The sequence below is a fragment of the Hoplias malabaricus genome, chromosome 6, assembly GCF_029633855.1.
Source record: "Hoplias malabaricus isolate fHopMal1 chromosome 6, fHopMal1.hap1, whole genome shotgun sequence".
Lineage (NCBI taxonomy): Eukaryota > Metazoa > Chordata > Actinopteri > Characiformes > Erythrinidae > Hoplias > Hoplias malabaricus.
The window spans coordinates 8,047,188-8,066,733 of record NC_089805.1 but is presented as its reverse complement, the minus strand read 5'-3'; the positions used below and the strand labels follow the sequence as shown (position 1 = coordinate 8,066,733).

Below are 19,546 nucleotides of genomic sequence, written 5' to 3'. Positions count from 1 at the left end.
AGGAAATCCTGGGTAGATGAATACATTTGTTGTCACAATAAAGTAAGGGACCCGGTGAGGCTGCACTGTATCTGTTAAGAAAAATCACGCCGATGTTAGTGGAGGTCAGTCCGTGTGGGTCTGTATCATCTGGACCTTTCTGAACACCAGGCATTTGTTACTTTCTTCCATGTCGATCTTTGGGAGAGAAAACAAAACAAAAACATTCCTTTGTTACATGAAATCCGCAGGGATCATTTTTTGTGTTTCCTACTTCTTTTACCCCCTGCATGTTTTATACGTCATAAACCGATACGCACCATTCTCTCTAGACGGAGGCCATTTGCAAATGCTAGTTGTCTTAGCACATCGATGTCTGGAAGGCCCCACTCTGGATTCCTGGCAGATATAAAACAGCAGTGATTGACACTTGTATTCAAGATTAAATTATTTAAAACCAATACAAGACTCAAGGACTGAAAACGTAGACCCACATTTCTCGTAATCTCTGATCCAGTTCTTCATTGTAAATGGGTGTGATCACGCCATTGATGGCATATGGCTAAACACAAACATATATTCAGGGTAATACAGTAAAAGGTGAACAACAGAAAAGTAGAATAGCTTATGTTTTATTCTTATATCCAAAATGTTTTTCAATTTGTTGGATGCTTGAACATATTTAGGTTATGTATTATTTTGGAGGGACTGTCCCTTTTCTACAACTCACCCCGTATGTTATTAAGAAGCCATTTGTTTTCAGAATCTGTCCGGATCCTTTAAAGACACCCTACAGACACAGTAAGATATTCTAATTAAACAAAAACAGACATCTTATACAGCCTTTTGCTAAGAGTATAGTTGATATATGAGAATCATACCTCTGCAGTACTGAAGCTACTGTATTGAAGCAGGTTGACTGCTATGATGACATCACACGAACTTTGTGAGAGTCCTGCCCATTTCTCCCAGGGTTCTCTGGCATCCAGAAACACTGGCTGCAGCACACTCTGCACTTTAGTCGCGTCAAGATAGGCGCGGATGCTGCAGTATAGAGAGAACGGTGTAAACATAAATACAGACGGGCATTTTGTCATTGGTTAAGGTACAACAAAATCAGTGTTCCACATATAACTCGCGCATGGCAGTGAATACACACACATTCTAGTCCTGCTGCTGGGTCAATGTACCTTTTTCGTGACTCCTCTGTAATGTCTGAGGGCTGCCATGTGATGAAAGGCAGCTTCTGAGCGAAGTGAGTGATGTGCTGCCCTGTTCCTGACCCCAGCTCCAGGCCGAACAACTTGGTATGAGCCTGGTCCTCCAGCACAGCCTGGAGCACAGAGAGCAGAGGGTCCTGACTACGTTCGGCAGCAGGGGATACCAGCATCATCTACGCACCAGAGAGGAACCATTACACAACTTCTTATCATACTACATACAGGGACATGGCACTATTAGAATAGTATGTACCCTCACTTTATCTTCTCTCTTATTAAACTATGGCCAAACCTAATCATGACACATTTATCATGACAAGACATGTTTGAGTCTTTAAAAAACTGCACTTTCAAAGCAGAAATGGTCAGCCATTGCTATATCATTCGTTACATTATCTTTTAGCTTATAAACTACACCACAAGGACATGTTACAAATGTTAAACACATGATTTCCACTGTAGGTGTGGTTAACAAGGCATTTTAGCAAATTGTTTGTACAGATATGAGTAAAAAACACAGGCCAATGTTTTAATCTACACTAATGACATGTTAGTTCCTTACTACTACTACAGCTAAATTTTAAGGTTGTAATTTCCCAGTAGAGTATTTAACACTCACCACTTCCCACTGCTTATTTATTGAAGTTCATGAGCAGCCACTGCACCTAATGGCAGCAATGTAGACTACTGATGGCAGATGGAACAGGAGATTACTGATAAGAAGCTTCCCAAGGCCTCCTCCCATGTTACACGCTGGTCAACACACTGCTTTACTTTACAAAGGACAATAGTCAGGTCAGAAAGAGCTTTGTGATAGGTAACATAGACTTGGGGTGCAGGATTCATACCACGTTTTTTGTTTCCGGGTGCTCCGGTTTCCTCCCACAGTCAAAAAACACACATTGTTAGGTGGACTGGTGATTCAAAAGTGTCATTAGGTGTGAATGTGTGAGTGTGTGTCGCCCTGTGAAAGACTGGCGCCCCCTCCAGGGTGTGTTCCTGCCTTGCGCCCAGGAGATTCCGGGTAGCCACCAATTGGATAAGCGGTTACAGACAATGAATGAACATTCTCTACCATGGCCATTCCTCCCATAAGATCCTCCCACTTTCAGAAATTTTGTGTCTGTACAGTGCTGTGCAAAAATTAGAATTTCAAATAAAAAAAGCTGAAATTGCATAGCAGCCTCAACAACCACACACATTCTTTTTAAAGAAATCTGAAGGCATATTTTTTCACACATTTAGTGTTCAGTCTTAGACTTAGACAGTGACTGCAGTGATAGTTTCCATAGTGTTGTCTTATCAGAGGAAAGATGGACACAGACACCTGTGGATTGGGCGTTTTTATTGTTTTGTTTGTATGTTTTTTTTTTTTACGTGAGAACAGAGCTTTATTTTCTCCTGTCTGTCAGAGAAACAGTTACTATTAATCTGTTTTGATGTTCCTACTGGTTTTGCACAGTTGTTATCGTGTAGTTTTGGAGGCACACTGACTTTACTCTTGCAAGTGGATAATTTATATTCCTCCTACTGTGCTATATTTAAAGCAAATTTTTATTGGAAATAACTACTCTATATGTAATTCTAATGAACAGAGGTTAGCAGTTTAATATATGGCTGGAGAACAGACGAAATAGAAGGAATAAAATTTAAATATGGACACTGATTTTATTGTATAACACAAATAAAAAAACATGAATGAAGTGCCCTTTTTTACATAAGTAAATGAAATATATTGAAATTGATTACTGCAGATATGGTCGTTTTCAATAAAGTTGTAAAATATGGGGATTGAACAGTATTGGGTTGCCAAGTTTGGATAAAATCCACAGTTGATTCAATTCTAAAATAAGTGACATTTTAAAAATAGAATTTTTGAGTGCTCTGTTTTAAAAGCTTCTTTAAAACCTCTGCTGAAAGCACTTTGAATTATGTAAAAATAAATAAGTCATAGGGAGAATCAAAACACGGACATGGAGCCGAATGAAATGTGTAATGGTGATGTTTCACTTGGAAATGAGTCGACACTGCATACCGACAGTAGCTGAGTCGTGGGAGCTAACTCATTCATTGTCCATTGCTTATCCAATTCCCTGTGAACCCAGTCCTTCCCAGTGCGATACACATTCACCTTTGAGTCACCAATCCACATACCAACATATGTTTTGGAGGAAACCCAGGGAGACACGGGGAGAACACGCTAAACTCCTCGCAGACACTCACCCGGAGCGGGACTCTAACCCACAACCTCCAGGTTCCTGGAGTTGTGTAACTGTGACACTACCTGCTGCAATGGTAAATGTTCGTATAATGATGGACGAGTGAACGAAATGTAAGCGCTAATAAATCAGAATTTATAATAGTCTAGTAGTCTGCAAAAATGAACAGCCGTTTAGGAGTCGACTCTTTCTGGTGAGCCGGATCATTTGATCCAACTCACTACTCAATGTAGAGGAGAAATGTTGCAATCTGGCAGCCACGTCCCCGGCATTGCATTGTGGGTAGGTCAGGGAAAGAGAGTGGAGGACGCCATGTGCTTTTGAAAGCTAGAGGGCTATACAGAGTGAGAGAGAGAGGGAGCCGGGGTCTGGAAGAGTGAGAGAGAGAGAGAGAGAGAAAGACCGGAGAGAATATCCGAACACAGAAAGAGGAGAATAACATTAGACCAGAGCGGATATGTACTGCACACTGCACTGTATCCGCACATCGCTGCGGAGAGTGGCGCAGACGCACGGGTGAGCGGAGATATTGCTTTATTTAAGACTAGAGAGGAGTCAAGGACAAGAGCCTAACGTTAGTTTATTTCAGGACACATTTCAATAAGTGAATTCTATTGGTTTTTATTACTTCCTTTATTCAGAAGTTGCGGTCTGTTTCCTTTAACTATTTATTAAAATGTCCTCATTATTCAATACCGTTGTATAAGAGCCATGCATGTGTGTGTATATAGCAAGGGAAACATTGTTTTTTTCCCCTATATTTACTGCTCTAATTGGAAACATAACCACATTAGCTTGCACGAGAATGAATGAAAGAGAGAGAGAGAGAAATGATGCACCATCAAGGTCAAATGTTAAACCCTCCTTTTGTACTTGCTTCAAATTTGGGCCAATTTCCTTCAATCACAAATGGCTCTCTACTTTATGTTGTGGACTAATGAGTCAAGAACGCATGGCTTCTGCATGAATATAGTGCATTTATAGTGTGCCCTAGTCTGGATGACTCCCTATCTATTGTACAGTGCACTTTACACTGTACTGTAAAGTAGTTTTCTCCCAACCAACGGTGTGCCCTATGTAGGGAGCAAGGAGCCATTTGGGATTGAGCCTTGCCTGGTGCTGATGCTTTTCTGTCTGGTGTAACATGGTCCATATGTCGTATACAAGGCATAGGCAGACCCAAGGAAGCCAAGTATCAGATGAAGCTAGTTCCTTTCTCTGTGCTCATCCTCCATTTAATTCTGATTAGAGATGCATTGTGGGCCAGTGGAGTGTTTTCCACATACATATCTGCTGATGCTGTTACACATAAACTACAAAAGCTTGACATTTTGTTTACCGTAAAGTATTTTTTTAACCGAAGAAGGCACTAATATGGGAATTCTAATTTAGCGTCTGTATCCAATATTTTTACGTCATATTTCCCAAAAGGATAATATATTGATTTCAGTAGCGAAGTTAACGTTGGAATCTGTTTACTCAATAAAATACTCCGTATATGATGTACTATATACTCCGTATATGATGTATATACTGTGATTTGTACGCAATGTCCTTATTGTAGAAATTGGTTCTTTCCACAGACATCAGCTCTCAGCCCCGGCTCTGTGTGCTCTGAGGACACTCAGGACCAGCCCTGCCAGTCTGACCAGCGCCATAGCTACCCCTCCATTAGACGGAGCCCCCAAACAGTACTCACCCAAAATCCAACAACTGGTCAATGATATATCCAGTCTAACTCTTTTAGAAGTTTCTGACCTCAATGAGCTTTTAAAGGTACTGTACATTTAAGTGAAGTTTTTTCATATAACAGCTCTTCGTGATGGCACAGCTATCAGTGATTTCTATTTCCTGTTTATTTTCCTTAGAAAACCCTAAACATTCAGGATGTAGGAATGGTGCCCACGGGGGCGATGGCTGCATTGCCGTCTGCAGCAGCTCCAGTAAGTTCTGGGTTATCCAGAGATATTAACTTATTTATATATATATATATATACTCATTGTGATTGTCTAATCTTTTTTCTTGTTTGTGAATTTATTTTTACAGGCAGCGGAAGAAGATGCAGCCCCGGCGAAGAAAGAGAAAACTCATTTCACAGTTAAACTGACAGAGTTAAAGGCAGAGGATAAAGTCAAACTCATCAAGGAAGTTAAAAACTGTATGCAGGGCTTGAATCTAGTACAGGTAAATTCCAATATGTTTCATATTCTGTTTGTAGTTTAATAATATATGGAGCTAGCTGAATAGCCAGTGTGTGGGTAGTCTCTGCCTTTCAGTGCACAACCCTGGCCTCTCTGTTAGAATTCTGCCAGTTGCGTTCTGATTGGCTCTTTGTACATCTGCATATACTCACTTCTGTGTATCGTTTTGTACTGGTATTGGTCTAAAGTGTATTCTGCACGTCATGCCAAAATAGCAGAGAGAGAGAGATTCAGCAGCCAAACATTACAAGCTGGTCCACAGTCTTGCATTCTTACAAACTTAAGACAATTGAGTTATAACAATGTCCAACCAAAGCTGCTCTTAGGACCCACCAAACCCTGACACCAAAAATCACTTTATGAAAATCATACCCCTTGCATTTATCATTTGCTGTAATGTGTTTTTCCGTTAGATAAATGTTCTACTTATTTTTTTCTTTCTTTTGAAAGGCAAAGAAGCTTGTTGAGTCCCTGCCTCAGGAAATCCGAGCCAACGTTTCCAAAGACGAGGCTGAGAAGCTGAAGAAGGCACTTGAAGCAGCAGGTGGCACTGTGGTTCTGGAGTAAACTCTGCACTTGGCTTTCAACATCTTGATTACCATCATATTGTCGGTTCCTTTTTTCTTTTTTTTTTTAACAACAAAGAGGAAATCAATTTTTGGAAAGCAAATAATGCCTTTAACATTACCATACGAAGTTCCGGTGACTCTGGAGATGAGTACACTCAGACTGAACTCTAGCAGGCACCGGACCTGCACAAACTCATCTCCTGGTCATCAGCTCTGTGTGCCTGTCTAGGGGCTGGAAACGCCGAGCTGCTAATGTGCGGGCCTGGCCAGTTCAGATGGAGCACTGTCTGTATGTCTGTTTCTGTTTTGTGGGGCATGTCTTGGACACAGAGACATGGTTTCCATTTGCCTGTGGTTAAATAAATATGCCATATAAAACTCTATCAAATGGTGTCATCATGTGAGCTAGGATAATATACAATAGTGTGAGAGTAAAATGGGTTTTTATGCCTGGGATTATTTGTTATTGGGTACATTTTAAACAGGAGCTGTCAAATATTAAAAAAAAAAAATGCTGAATAACACTGTCTGTCATATTATACTAGTATCTGGCAGTTATCTCTGTGAAAAAATGTAATGTTGATGTGCTTTCACAATGACTAATTAGCTATATAATCATTTGTTTAACATAGTTCAGGATTTCAGAGATTGAAGAGCTTACCCGGTCCAATATTAAATTCTTGTGGCCCATAACTAGGCTTAGTCTCTGCCAGGGGAAACAGAATTTATTTTTCAGACGATCAAGCATTGGAAACATTGCATTACTGAACTAGAACCAGGACACACGGGGGAGCACTTTCCCCATTTTAAGTGTTTTATTTTGAGAGCTTAAATATTTGACTAAACTTACCACTGAATAGTTTTTGAAAGAAAGCAAAGGGAATTATTCAGATCATTCCACAAATGTGCTCTTTTATTTAATAATTCAGGTGTTAACCCCCCCTTGGTTTGGTGGAAAGTGCTTTGTTCCAGAGAAAGTTCAGTCAGTGTTTTTAAAATAGAGGTGTGATGGTAACCAGATGTCTGTGTTCAAAGCCTCAAACTGCCTTGGAGAGTTTAAAATTTAATTGGTTAAGAATATACTGTTGCTTGAGACAAGGATTCTTATTTATTACTTCACAAAATTAGGAATCCCCTATAACACGTTTTTACCTCACACACTGACCGAAACCAACAACCTAAATTGGTATCAACCACCAAGCAACACATGCAAAAAACAGGCTTGCATCAAAGCGTGGTAAAATGATGTTGATAATATGTGAGACATCTTTACATTTCTTTCAAAACGTGTGTGACCTCTGAGCTATTCAGTGGCATATGTCAGTAACTTTCCAATAACCCCAGAGGGGTTTCTCCTGTTGTATATGTGGGTGTTGTGTTTCTGTGGTGCATCATGTCTCTTATTTGATTTGTTGCCCAGAGTTGTATGCTCAAAGACTTTCCGCCCTTTACAATTCAATCCCTTGACCTATGGCCTACTGCACATGTGTTAGTGTCAGATGTGTGCAGGCCGTGGTACACTTGAGTATTTATTTCTAGGGGTCTTATTTTATGCTGTCACAACTTTATTGGGTTATGTTGTTAACTAGACCCACTCTGTAAGTTGTGTGCTGTCATGTTCTTTCACAGCTGGTCCATTCACAACTCCTGCTGAGGTCATGAATAGCTTGCTACTATTTATGTTCATCACGTAGACCAAGGCAATGTCTCCACCTGGAAACCGGCTGTGTCCAGTGCCCAGCTCAGAGAAGCTATCCATCAAGGTACTAAATTGACACACTGAGTAAACCTGCCCTCCACAACTCTTACATGTCACAGAATTTGCTCTTAAAGGTTTGTAGGGGATCAGGTAATCTACTAAACAGAGATTACCAGGTCATTTGGAGAAATCAAGATCTGAGAGGTTTTGATATAATACATTAAAACTATTGAGGAAATGGCACAATGATTACAGTAATAATTTTATGTACAAACAGGATGTCTTGAGTAATAATAAAAAAAAATCTGTATAGTGATATGAAATAGATTTATAAAATTTAAACCATAGTCTAATTACTACATCAAAATAATATTTGAAGATAGCTTCCAACCCAGCCCCCATACCTTAATAAAATTGAATGTGATTGGTCAAACCTGAAATAATTGAGGGAAAAAAAATACTTTTAATGTGTTATTTTCTGTTGAATGTAGGACATTTTCTTCTTGGCTTACAAGTGAATAATCTGTATTGTAATACCTTGTTTTGTACATCCGTACAGTGCTTAATTTTAAGAATAATTATAAATATCCTGACCATGATTGACCCAATTTAACACGTTCTACAATCAAACAAACACCCTTGTTCTCCTTACAGGCTAAGCACCAGCTATATGAAAGTGTCTAACAAACAAATACAGTGGAATTTGAGTTCCTAACGTGTTTATTGATAGTCAGAAAACATGTTATTTTTTTACTTATTCAAAAAACCAAGGTTTAAAAACCGTTGGTTCCCAACCAACAGTGTTCGGAAACTCTAATAGGCGTCTTGCCTGTGACGTAGATGGTGGACAACTCTAGAAGCTGCACTTAATTTAATGCACAATGACGAAAAGGTGTGTTGTTTTTGGCTGCAATCATTCAATGTACAGTGGGACATCTGTGCACAAATGGCCCAAAGATCCCAAAATATCCAGAAAATGGACTAAATTTGTCAACTTTAAACGGGCACTTTGGAAAGGACCATCCGCTCACTCCGTTATCTGTAGCTCATTTCAATGGCGCTTTTCCAACAATATGGGCATGTAAGGAAACCAACGAAAGGTGTTCAAGAGCCTCTGTAACATGGAGGTAAACAGGGTAAGGACACTCACTTGGCCTGTTTTAGTTGGTGTTAGTTAACGTTAGCTTGACTCGCTAAACTCGGTGGCTCAGATTATACTCGGCTACGTAGCTGCATTACGGAGGTTTATAGTGTCGGATGAATTCCAGTTCGACTTCGATCACATTTACAAGAATAACGGTACCTCTACATTTGAGTTTAGCTTATTGCTAGGCTATTGTCATGAATAATGTTGGTTATTTAGCTAGATACTGTCATAACAGTCAGTCATAACGGTGTTTTACCGCGGCGTCGTTCAGCTGTTGTCCACCAGTGACGTCACGGTTGCGTTCAAGAATTTCCGTAGCGAGCTCGGGTTTTTCCGTCAATTTAATAAAAATTTTCAGTTTTAAAGCAATTTAAAAATGCTATTTTCATTTTAATTCATACTTATATATGTCAGTAACTAAAATAATGTGAAATATTCATGGAGGTCCATTAAGTGGTGCTTAGCCTTTAAGACCACTAGGAGAACTACCCCTCCCTCCTTCCCCAGCAACAATGTCCCTAAGGGTATTTGATCTTCTTTGGCACTTGAGTTGGGACAAGTCTGAAGAGCAGCTGTAAGCAGTGCAACCTCTCCCCGAACGCACAGCAAGGGCATGGAGACCAGCATTTGGGCTTTAAACGGAGATTTTATATTTTACTAATTCATTTTCATAAGTTCCATCTTGTGTAAGTGGGATAACCTCTGTTTTGTGAAATGGAGGCTCTCCGTCAGCAGTAAAGTTCGAGGAGGATAAAAAGAGCAGAAGCTGAGTTTCATAGCCGAAACATTTTTATGAGGTACAACAGAGGAGCTCCAGCCTTCAGATATAAACAGCTGTTTCTCATCAGAGTCTATGAACAAATGGGGTTTGAAGTCATGGCAGAGAAGCGGGTCTCTCGCTGGTATTTCGGGGGTCTTGCCTCCTGTGCTGCCGCCTGCTGTACACATCCTCTGGACCTCATAAAGGTAGAGTTACGGAAGTGAAGGGGTTAACGTTAACGTGCTCAACGGTTATTACGGGATTTTCCCGCCGTTCTCGGCTCCGAGTACAAATAAGCCTTAAAACATTAAAACTCGAATGAAGTTTCAAGTCGAACGTGTTTTCTAAATCTAGTTGTTGTTTTAGAATTGGTGTCCTCAGGTTTCTCGGGTATATTTCTCAAAAGTTTTAAAGTATACGATACATTTAAAAAAAATATATTAATTCAAAACCAATGACTGTAGAAACATTTCTTTTTCATTGTCCACAACCAAATAACTGCTGCATTAGGAATTGTAAAAAAAAAAAGCAAAATCTAGTCTCAAATTTAACGTTAGCTAACACTTAATAATGACACATTTACATCTGCTAATTCTACTAAAATATATATATAAACACATGCTGGTGTTGCTAGGTGGGCGACCTGGAGGTTGTGGGTTCGATTCCCGCTCTGGGTGACTGTCTGTGAGGAGTTGGTGTGTTCTCCCCGTGTCCGCGTGGGTTTCTTCCGGGTGCTCCGGTTTCCTCCCACAGTCCAAAAACACACGTTGCAGGTGGATTGGCGACTCAAAACTCAGGACTGTGAATGTGTCTGTGTGGCGCCCCCTCCAGGGTGTATTCCTGCCTTGCGCCAGATTATTCCAGGTAGGCTCTGGACCCACCGCGACCCTGAATTGGATAAGCGCTTACAGATAATGAATAATGCCGGTAGATTGGCTACTTAAAATCTGGCCATAGATTTGAGTGTATGAGTGACTTGTGTGACATGCCTCGTCCAGGAAGGCATAGCCTTGGGCTCACCGATTTCGGATAGGCTCTGGAAAACACTGCATCCCTGAAAAGGATGAAGTGATTTCAGATAATGAATTAATTAATGAAATACTTGTTTTTGTGACTGATGGTTTGTCAGTGGGATTAGGGCATAAAACGGTTAATTAAACCTTTAAAGTCCCAGGTTTATAACTTTCTAATGCTTATTATACATCAGCTACAAAGTTTCCAATGTAAACTGAAAGGATAGAGGTCCAATCCATGTTAATTCAATTTCGGAACCCACAAAAAGGGTTAAATTTTAGCAAATGGGCTGTTTGGAAATATGCTTTTGAATTTGTAGTTATTTCAGGAGGACACAGTTTACTGAAAGTTGCTTGGGGGATAGCTGTCTTCCCTACAATAATTTGCTTTAGGTACAAGGCTGAGCTGAGAATATGTCATATATAATCTATGTTCTGATGCCTCTGTGGTGTGTAGGTTCACTTGCAGACTCAGCAGGAGGAGAAGATGAGGATGACGGGGATGGCTCTGCGAGTTGTGCGAAGCGAGGGTGTGCTTGCTCTCTACAGCGGACTCAGCGCCTCCATGTGCCGTCAGGTTAGTTCTCTACCGAGGGAGTTCGAATTCCAGTCTAAATTTCTGGTCTCATTCTAACTTCAAAGCATGTGTTGTAGACTTAGACCACAGGGCTTGTAGTAAATCCTATTCTGCCATTCATCAAAAGAGTTCTCATAGTTGATTGGATGGGATTCTGGAGTTTGAAGCTGGATTGTTACAGAGCTTGTTCTGTCTCTAAGGAAGCAACTCTGTCCGCACCCACAAATGGACAGATAACGGTTGTTATCAGTGTCTGCATACCAGAGACCTAAGAAACAGGACTTCCTTCAGCTGTTATACTGTTATATGTCAATACAAGCTGGTTGCAGTGTTTCTTATGGTGAGTCACTTCTAGTGTGTGGTCTTGATTGGTCAGCTTTTTTTATTTTTATAAAATATTGATTTAAAAACGTGAGAGACAGAATAATCCCCACAAATTGAGGAACGTGGGAGATGTATAGAGATTTGCTCTGACATAGTGTCCCCTTTCTTTCCTCCCCCCATTCCTGATCCGTCTGTATCCATCTATGTTTTTATATATTCTTGACTGAATGGTCACTGGATTGGTACTACTTTTTTTCTACATCCATTGTCCCTTTGTAGATCTTTTTCTGCACATTATAATCCATATTTCACCCTGCTATTCAATAGTTAGGACCCTCTCAGGACCACCTTAGAGCAGGTGTGGTTAGGGTGCTGAAAAATTCTCAGCACTGCAGTGATTGATGTGGTTGTGGTGTGTTGCTGGATCAAACACAGCAGTGCTGAGCTTTTAAACACTTTTACACTCTGTTATACACACCTACTTTCTTGGCCCACCTTGTAGATGTAGCTTGATGCACAGTTTGTGTTGATCATCCTCTAGTCCTTCATCAGTGGACACAGGATTGTTCTTTTTTTTTTGTGGACTATTCTCAGTCCAGTAGTGGCACTTGAGTGGCTTAAAAACTCTAACAACACTGCTGTGTCTGATCCACTCCTTTCAGCACAACACACATTAACACATCACCAGCACGTCAGTGTATCTGCAGTACTGAGAATGACCCAACACACAAATCATACCTGCTCTGTGGTGGTCCTTTGGGGTGAAATGGAGATAACACAGTATGCAGAAGAACAGACGGACTACAGTCTGAAATTGGAGAACAATAAAGTGCTACTCTATGATCAGTGTAACTGATGAAATGGAAAATGAATGTATACACGGAACGATCAGTAGATCAGCAACACATACTTTGTATATATGCATATACAGGGGTTAGACAGTGAAACTGAAACACCTGTCATTGTAGTGTGGGAGGTGTCATGGCTAAATTGGAGCAGCCTGGTGGCTAATCTTCATTAATTGCACATTGCACCAGTAAGACCATGTGCATCCAATGGTTCAGACATTGTGTCCTGAAGGCGGTGCCGTGTATCAGGACGACAATGCACCAATACACACAGCGAGACTGGTGAAAGATTGGTTTGATGAACATGAAAGTGAAGTTGAACATCTCCCATGGCCTGCACAGTCACCAGATCTAAATATTATTGAGCCACTTTGGGGTGTTTTGGAGGAGCGAGTCAGGAAATGTTTTCCTCCACCAGCATCACGTAGAGACCTGGCCACTGTCCTGCAAGAAGAATAGCTTTAAATCCCTCTGTCCACTGTGCAGGACTTGTATATGTCATTCCCAAGATGAATTGATGCAGTATTGGCTGCAAAAGGAGGCCATACACCATACTAATAAATTATTGTGGTCTAAAACCAGGTGTTTCACTTTCATTGTCCAATCCCTAGTATGTATGTATCTATCTAAAAACTCAGCTGCAGCCTTGCCTTGCAGTCATAAGTGTTATTGAACATAATCAGTCCTTCTCCCTTTGAGTCCTCTGAACCCACATCTCTGTAAAGTCAAAATATAATAATAAACCCCCTGAGCAGGGACTACTTAAACTTCCTGAGGACAGGGTCTCCCCAGCACTTTCTGAATATATTGTGGCACTGGGCTGACTAATGTCTTACGTGCGCAGTTTGTTTCAAACCCCAAAACTATTCTTCAAACACTAATGGAACATGCTTTGTTCTAAAATTGAATCAGCTGGTAAATGTGGGCCCTGGTTGTGACCTTTTATTGAGTGATTTGTTTTTTCTTGGTTCTCCAGCTGACATACTCAATGACCCGTTTTGCAATTTACGAGACTGTGCGAGACACGGTGGATGACGGAAAGCATGGGCCCATGCCTTTCTACCAGAAAGTGTTACTGGCCTCATTTGGAGGTACACACACCATTATATGTCCAAAGCACAGAACACAAAGCTGAAAGTTGGTGAATATTGAACATGTTCTCTTATCATCACCATGTTTTTGAGAGGAGCAAAGCAAGATTTCCTCATATAATGTCTTATATATTTTTTTACATGTACATTATATTAACTCCCAGTTAAAACCTCATCAAACCCATTAGCACTAGTTTGAGGGCTCACACAGTGCCGATAATGATATTGTTTACCTGAAGGACTCATAGGGGGCTTCATCGGAACCCCAGCAGACATGGTGAATGTCAGGTGAGATGATACTTTCTCTGCTATTTTTTTTACAGAAATTTACCACATCTATTTGATGTGTGAAATTTATTTTCTTATGTAAACAGAATGCAGAATGATGTGAAGTTACCACCAGAGCTTAGGAGAAAGTGAGTATCCGTGAGTCAAATATTCAATCAGTGATTACTAAGTTTAATAGTAGACAGCCATGGTTCTTTTTAAATTGAATAGTGCATAGTACGCTGTTTTTTTAAAATGGCATAACGTATGATTAATTCTCTGTGCAGATACATTAGAAATACATGTAGCCTTTTGATTCTCCGCTGATTTACATGCTTTTATATGAGGATCTTGTGTATTTTGCAGTTATGCACATGTTCTAGATGGAGTGGTCCGCGTCAGGAGAGAAGGTCAGCTTTATTAAAAACCAGAAGAAGGTTAACATTTGCTTGTGTTTTATTACCAGTAGAAATGTCGGAATATGCCTTTGACTTCACTGATGCTGATATTGAAACCTTGAGTCTTGGCCAGAACTAATCCAATACTGTGGATTTCTGCATTATCTCTTTTCAAACTCTTATAATACTTAGAATTAAAATAAATGTGTACCGTGCCTTTTGAACTATGCAACTGTTCTCTGCCTGATTTGGACTCTGTGAGTCTTATTCAGAAAATAACATGTGACATTATCAGAACAGTGAATCTACAGGGTGGGCCATTTATATGGATACACCTTAATAAAAGGGGAATGGTTGGTGATATTAACTTCCTGTTTGTGGCACATTAGTATATGGGAGGGGGGGAAACTTTTCAAGATGGGTAGTGACCATGGTGGCCAATTTGAAGTCTGACATTTTGGATCCAACTTTTGTTTTTCAATGGGAAGAGGGTCATGTGACACATCACACTTATTGGGAATTTCAAAAGAAAACAATGGTGCGCTTGGTTTTAATACTTAAACTACGGATACTGGAAGCCTGTGCTAGCATTTCTTCTGCGGTATTGCTATCAGTGTGAAGAGTGGGAGAAGAGGGTTGCATTGACAATCCAACACAATGGGCAGCACTTTCAACACATTTTATAAGTGGTCAGAAACTTGTAAATAACTCAAGCACACCATTGTTTTTCTTGTGAAATTCCCAATAAGTTTCATGTGTCTCATGACCCTCTTCCCATTGAAAAAACAAAAGTTGGATCCAAAATCGCTGACTTCAAAATGGCCGCCATGGTCACCACCCATCTTGAAAAGTTTCTCCCCTCCCATATACTAATGTGCCACAAACAGGAAGTTAATATCACCAACCATTCCCATTTTATTAAGGTGTATCCATATAAATGGCCCACCCTGTACATCAAATTATATTAGTCAAGCCACAAAATTAGTTATCTGTAGTTATTCAGTTAATTCTTTGGTAAGCACTGAGATCACTATTGTTCATTTATTTGTACAGTTCAACAACTCGTGTTAAAGTTACACAGTGGTACATTTTTAAGCAGCTTTTTTCAGGAGTTTTTTTTATTAAATTTCATGAATGGATCTTGAAATAACAGGCCCTTCAAACAGAATCCCGTATTAATGAACAAGTATTTTTTTCTTCTGCAGAAGGAATAAGGAAACTATTCTCTGGAGCCTCCATGGCATCCAGCAGAGGTGCTCTAGTCAGTGTAGGACAGGTATGGTTAAATATCTAAATATCTCCTTTGGTTTCTAAGGTTTATGGCCAGTAAAAGCATTTTAAATTTGTGTTTTGTATAGCTTTCCTGTTATGACCAGGCAAAGCAGCTTGTGCTGGGGACTGGCATCTTCACCGACAATATTGCCACCCACTTTATTTCCAGCTTTATTGCAGTGAGTCCACCCTGTCTTACATCTGTTATCTTTTCATTTCGTGTGCAACACCCTCATGCTCCTGGAAAATGAGCATTCATTTTCCAAACAGATTCTTGCTGTATTATTTTTATTTGGAGGTGTACTGTTATTTATGTCAATTTTGTCCAGCACATACCTGCCATTTCTCATTGAAAAATACCAGACTGGAGAAGTTAAATGTTCTGCTGGTAATGTTTTCTGAAATTAGTATTGTAATTTCTTACATGATTGCATGGTCCAATTTTTTAGTACCACATTGGTACATTGATATTCTTTTAACATGTAAAGAGACTTTATTGTTGGCTCTGTTATTGAAATTTCCGACAAGGCAGATTCTTTGAAAGCTTAACTATAAAGCTGGACTGTATGACAATATATATTCATTCATTCATTCATTATCTGTAACCGCTTATCCAGTTCAGGGTTGCGGTGGGTCCAGAGCCTACCTCGAATCATTGGGCGCAAGGAGGGAATACACCCTGGAGGGGGCGCCAGTCCTTCACAGGGCAACACACACACTCACACATTCTGATGCATGGAGGAAACCCACGCAGACACAGGGAGAACACACCACACTCCTCAGACAGTCACCCGGAGGAAACCCACGCGGACACAGGGAGAACACACCACACTCCTCACAGACAGTCACCCGGAGGAAACCCACGCGGACACAGGGAGAACACACCACACTCCTCACAGACAGTCACCCGGAGGAAACCACACAGACACAGGGAGAACACACCACACTCCTCACAGACAGTCACCCGGAAGAAACCCACGCAGGCACAGGGAGAACACACCACACTCCTCACAGACAGTCACCCGGAGGAAACCCACGCAGACACAGGGAGAACACACCACACTCCTCACAGACAGTCACCCGGAGGAAACCACACAGACACAGGGAGAACACACCACACTCCTCACAGACAGTCACCCGGAGGAAACCCACGCGGACACAGGGAGAACACACCACACTCCTCACAGACAGTCACCCGGAGGAAACCCACGCGGACACAGGGAGAACACACCACACTCCTCACAGACAGTCACCCGGAGGAAACCCACGTGGACACAGGGAGAACACACCACACTCCTCACAGACAGTCACCCGGAGGAAACCACACAGACACAGGGAGAACACACCACACTCCTCACAGACAGTCACCCGGAAGAAACCCACGCAGGCACAGGGAGAACACACCACACTCCTCACAGACAGTCACCCGGAGGAAACCCACGAAGACACAGGGAGAACACACCACACTCCTCACAGACAGTCACCCGGAGGAAACCCACACAAACACAGGGAGAACACACCACACTCCTCACAGACAGTCACCCGGAAGAAACCCACGTGGACACAGGGAGAACACACCACACTCCTCACAGACAGTCACCCGGAGGAAACCCACACAAACACAGGGAGAACACACCACACTCCTCACAGACAGTCACCCGGAGGAAACCACACAGACACAGGGAGAACACACCACACTCCTCACAGACAGTCACCCGGAGGAAACCACACAGACACAGGGAGAACACACCACACTCCTCACAGACAGTCACCCGGATGAAACCCACGCGGACACAGGGAGAACACACCACACTCCTCACAGACAGTCACCCGGAGGAAACCCACACAGACACAGGGAGAACACACCACACTCCTCACAGACAGTCACCCGAGGGGGGGGGCTGTTATTTATTTGTTTTTTATTATTGATTAAGCCTTTGATGAAATTGTAATGCAGATAGTCTGTGCTGCCTTAATATATGTAGTATGTATTTGCTGTGCTGCCAACTCTAAACTTAACATCACCCCATTTTCTTGGCAAAATGATCCACTGAATGTTTGTCATTAGTGTGGTGTCCTACTTGACTTGGTTAAACCTGGCTAAAACACTTCCTGTCTTCTGAAATGCTTGTTCAAATAGGGAGGCTGTGCCACTATCCTGTGTCAGCCAATGGACGTGGTGAAAACCAGGTTGATGAACTCCAAAGGAGAGTATGGGGTGAGTCTTAAAAATAAATCTCAGCTGTTTTGTGTAGCCTAACTTTATTAGAATATACAGTGCTTTTATATGTATATTTTCTAATTCACCTGCACAGTGAAGTTATTAGTTATGCTCATCTTTATAGAAGTCATGTTGTGTCATAATCAACATTAGTGAACGTATTGGAGTCTGCATGACCTCTGCACCAGTCCTGCTTTTTGTTTTGATGTTCATTGATTTTTCATACAATTATTGTTCACATATAATTGTTGTTTTGGTGCTAGGGAGTAATTCACTGTCTGCAGGACACTGCCAAACTTGGACCCAAAGCTTTCTACAAGGTGAAGAAACCCATTTCCACAAGTTTCAAAACCTCTCACACCATCCCAATGTGTTTGTTCGGTTGGACAGTGGTTGTATGCCAACTTTTTCTCGCCCCACCCCTCACCATCAATCTGTGACCCCACCAATTTATCCCCTTTTGATGAAACAGGATCTGTCCATCCGTTATATTTCAAGTCATGCCTGTACCTCTCTAGATTTTGTTAAAAAAAAAATAACAGATTGATTTAAAGTGATTTGTAAGTTTGCTGCTCACAGCTTTCTTTGTTTCTTCCTCTTTCTTTTTTGCCTCCTTCTCATCCATAGGGCCTTGTTCCAGCTGGGATTCGTCTGATCCCACACACTGTGCTAACGTTCATTTTTCTGGAGCAGCTGCGCTTGTACTTTGGCATCAGAGTTGTCGCTTCAGCGTGAGCGCAGCAACAATCATTCTCCTCTTTTCTTTTTCCACAAATGGCCAAAAATCTCAGTGTAGACACTCAGCAGCTGCCACTATAAAGCATGTCCCTCACTGAGAGCAGATTAGGATTTTAAGAGGAAAGCCATGACCATCAAGAACAAAAAAAAAAAGTATCAATTGATATTAAGGAACTGGCACGGTCAGCAACCGCTGAGTGTTACACTGAACTGTGCCACTATCACAGTGCCATATTTTTGAAAAGACTTTTGACTGGAACTTAGCCTCCACACATTGTGAAATGTCTGCAATCATTTAAAGATTGTTTTCTTAAAGGAAATCCCAAGTGTTTCTCACCTAAGATCTCTCTCCTGCAACTGTAAGGACAACTGCACATTTATATACAACCTTTTGTATTATTGAATTTAGCCACTGTAGCTTGTACCCACTGTGAGCTCAGATGATCAGTTGTGCACACACTGCTTGTTTAATCTCCGTAGAAAAGTGAAACAAAACATAACACATCGGAGCAGTCAGAAATGATCCAATGGGCACAAAAACAAATGTGAAGTGTTCGCAAAAGGGTGTTGCTTCATCCATTTGCTTTGGGATGAGAGGGAGTGGTGTTTGTGATTCAGAACTAATCAACCAACATTGTTCTCCTGGCTATATACCATTAAAACCTCAGAAATGTTCCAACCTCTATAAAGCCTTTTTGGGGGGGTGGGTAGAGGCTGTGATTGCTATAATCTGGTTCTGTAGACAATCATTTCCCTGTGTTTATAAAAGAACAGAAAACATATTTACTCTAAATAAATATAGCAGAAGCCAATGATTCATGGTTGAACAATAGATTAGGTCAATGGGTTTTTTGGTCTTTTCTAACTACGGGAAATTGTCAGCCATTAGAGATTATATATCACAGATGCAGCAGGTAGATCACGTCGAAAATTGCTGGAGATTTCCTTTGATCATGTCTTGGTACTTAAGGGTTTTTCTTGTTTGCTGTACCTCATATAACA

At 41.0% G+C, this 19,546-nt stretch overlaps 3 protein-coding genes across 3 annotated transcripts; 2 read left to right on the top strand and 1 right to left on the bottom strand.

Annotated features, from left to right (window-relative positions):
- Positions 1–73: 73 nt before the first annotated feature.
- zgc:103625 (methyltransferase-like 26 B) lies at positions 74–1,941 on the bottom strand. Its single transcript, XM_066673503.1, has 7 exons — positions 1,819–1,941; positions 1,170–1,372; positions 861–1,023; positions 710–769; positions 474–541; positions 300–378; positions 74–177 (listed from the first exon to the last, which is right to left on the bottom strand). The coding sequence occupies exons 2-7, from the start codon at positions 1,370–1,372 to the stop codon at positions 106–108; spliced, it is 645 nt and encodes a 214-aa protein (XP_066529600.1). The 5' UTR covers positions 1,819–1,941; the 3' UTR covers positions 74–105.
- A 1,744-nt stretch (positions 1,942–3,685) lies between these two features.
- Positions 3,686–6,254, top strand: mrpl12 (mitochondrial ribosomal protein L12). Its single transcript, XM_066675095.1, has 5 exons — positions 3,686–3,934; positions 5,002–5,194; positions 5,287–5,361; positions 5,466–5,603; positions 6,071–6,254. Exons 1-5 carry the CDS (start codon positions 3,876–3,878, stop codon positions 6,185–6,187), a joined length of 582 nt encoding a protein of 193 aa, XP_066531192.1. The 5' UTR covers positions 3,686–3,875; the 3' UTR covers positions 6,188–6,254.
- Positions 6,255–9,597: 3,343 nt separating this feature from the next.
- On the top strand, positions 9,598–19,218 carry slc25a10a (solute carrier family 25 member 10a). Its single transcript, XM_066675228.1, has 11 exons — positions 9,598–10,001; positions 11,266–11,385; positions 13,534–13,648; positions 13,888–13,936; positions 14,023–14,064; positions 14,282–14,325; positions 15,519–15,589; positions 15,672–15,764; positions 17,726–17,803; positions 18,070–18,126; positions 18,434–19,218. Exons 1-11 carry the CDS (start codon positions 9,828–9,830, stop codon positions 18,539–18,541), a joined length of 951 nt encoding a protein of 316 aa, XP_066531325.1. The 5' UTR covers positions 9,598–9,827; the 3' UTR covers positions 18,542–19,218.
- Positions 19,219–19,546: the final 328 nt, after the last annotated feature.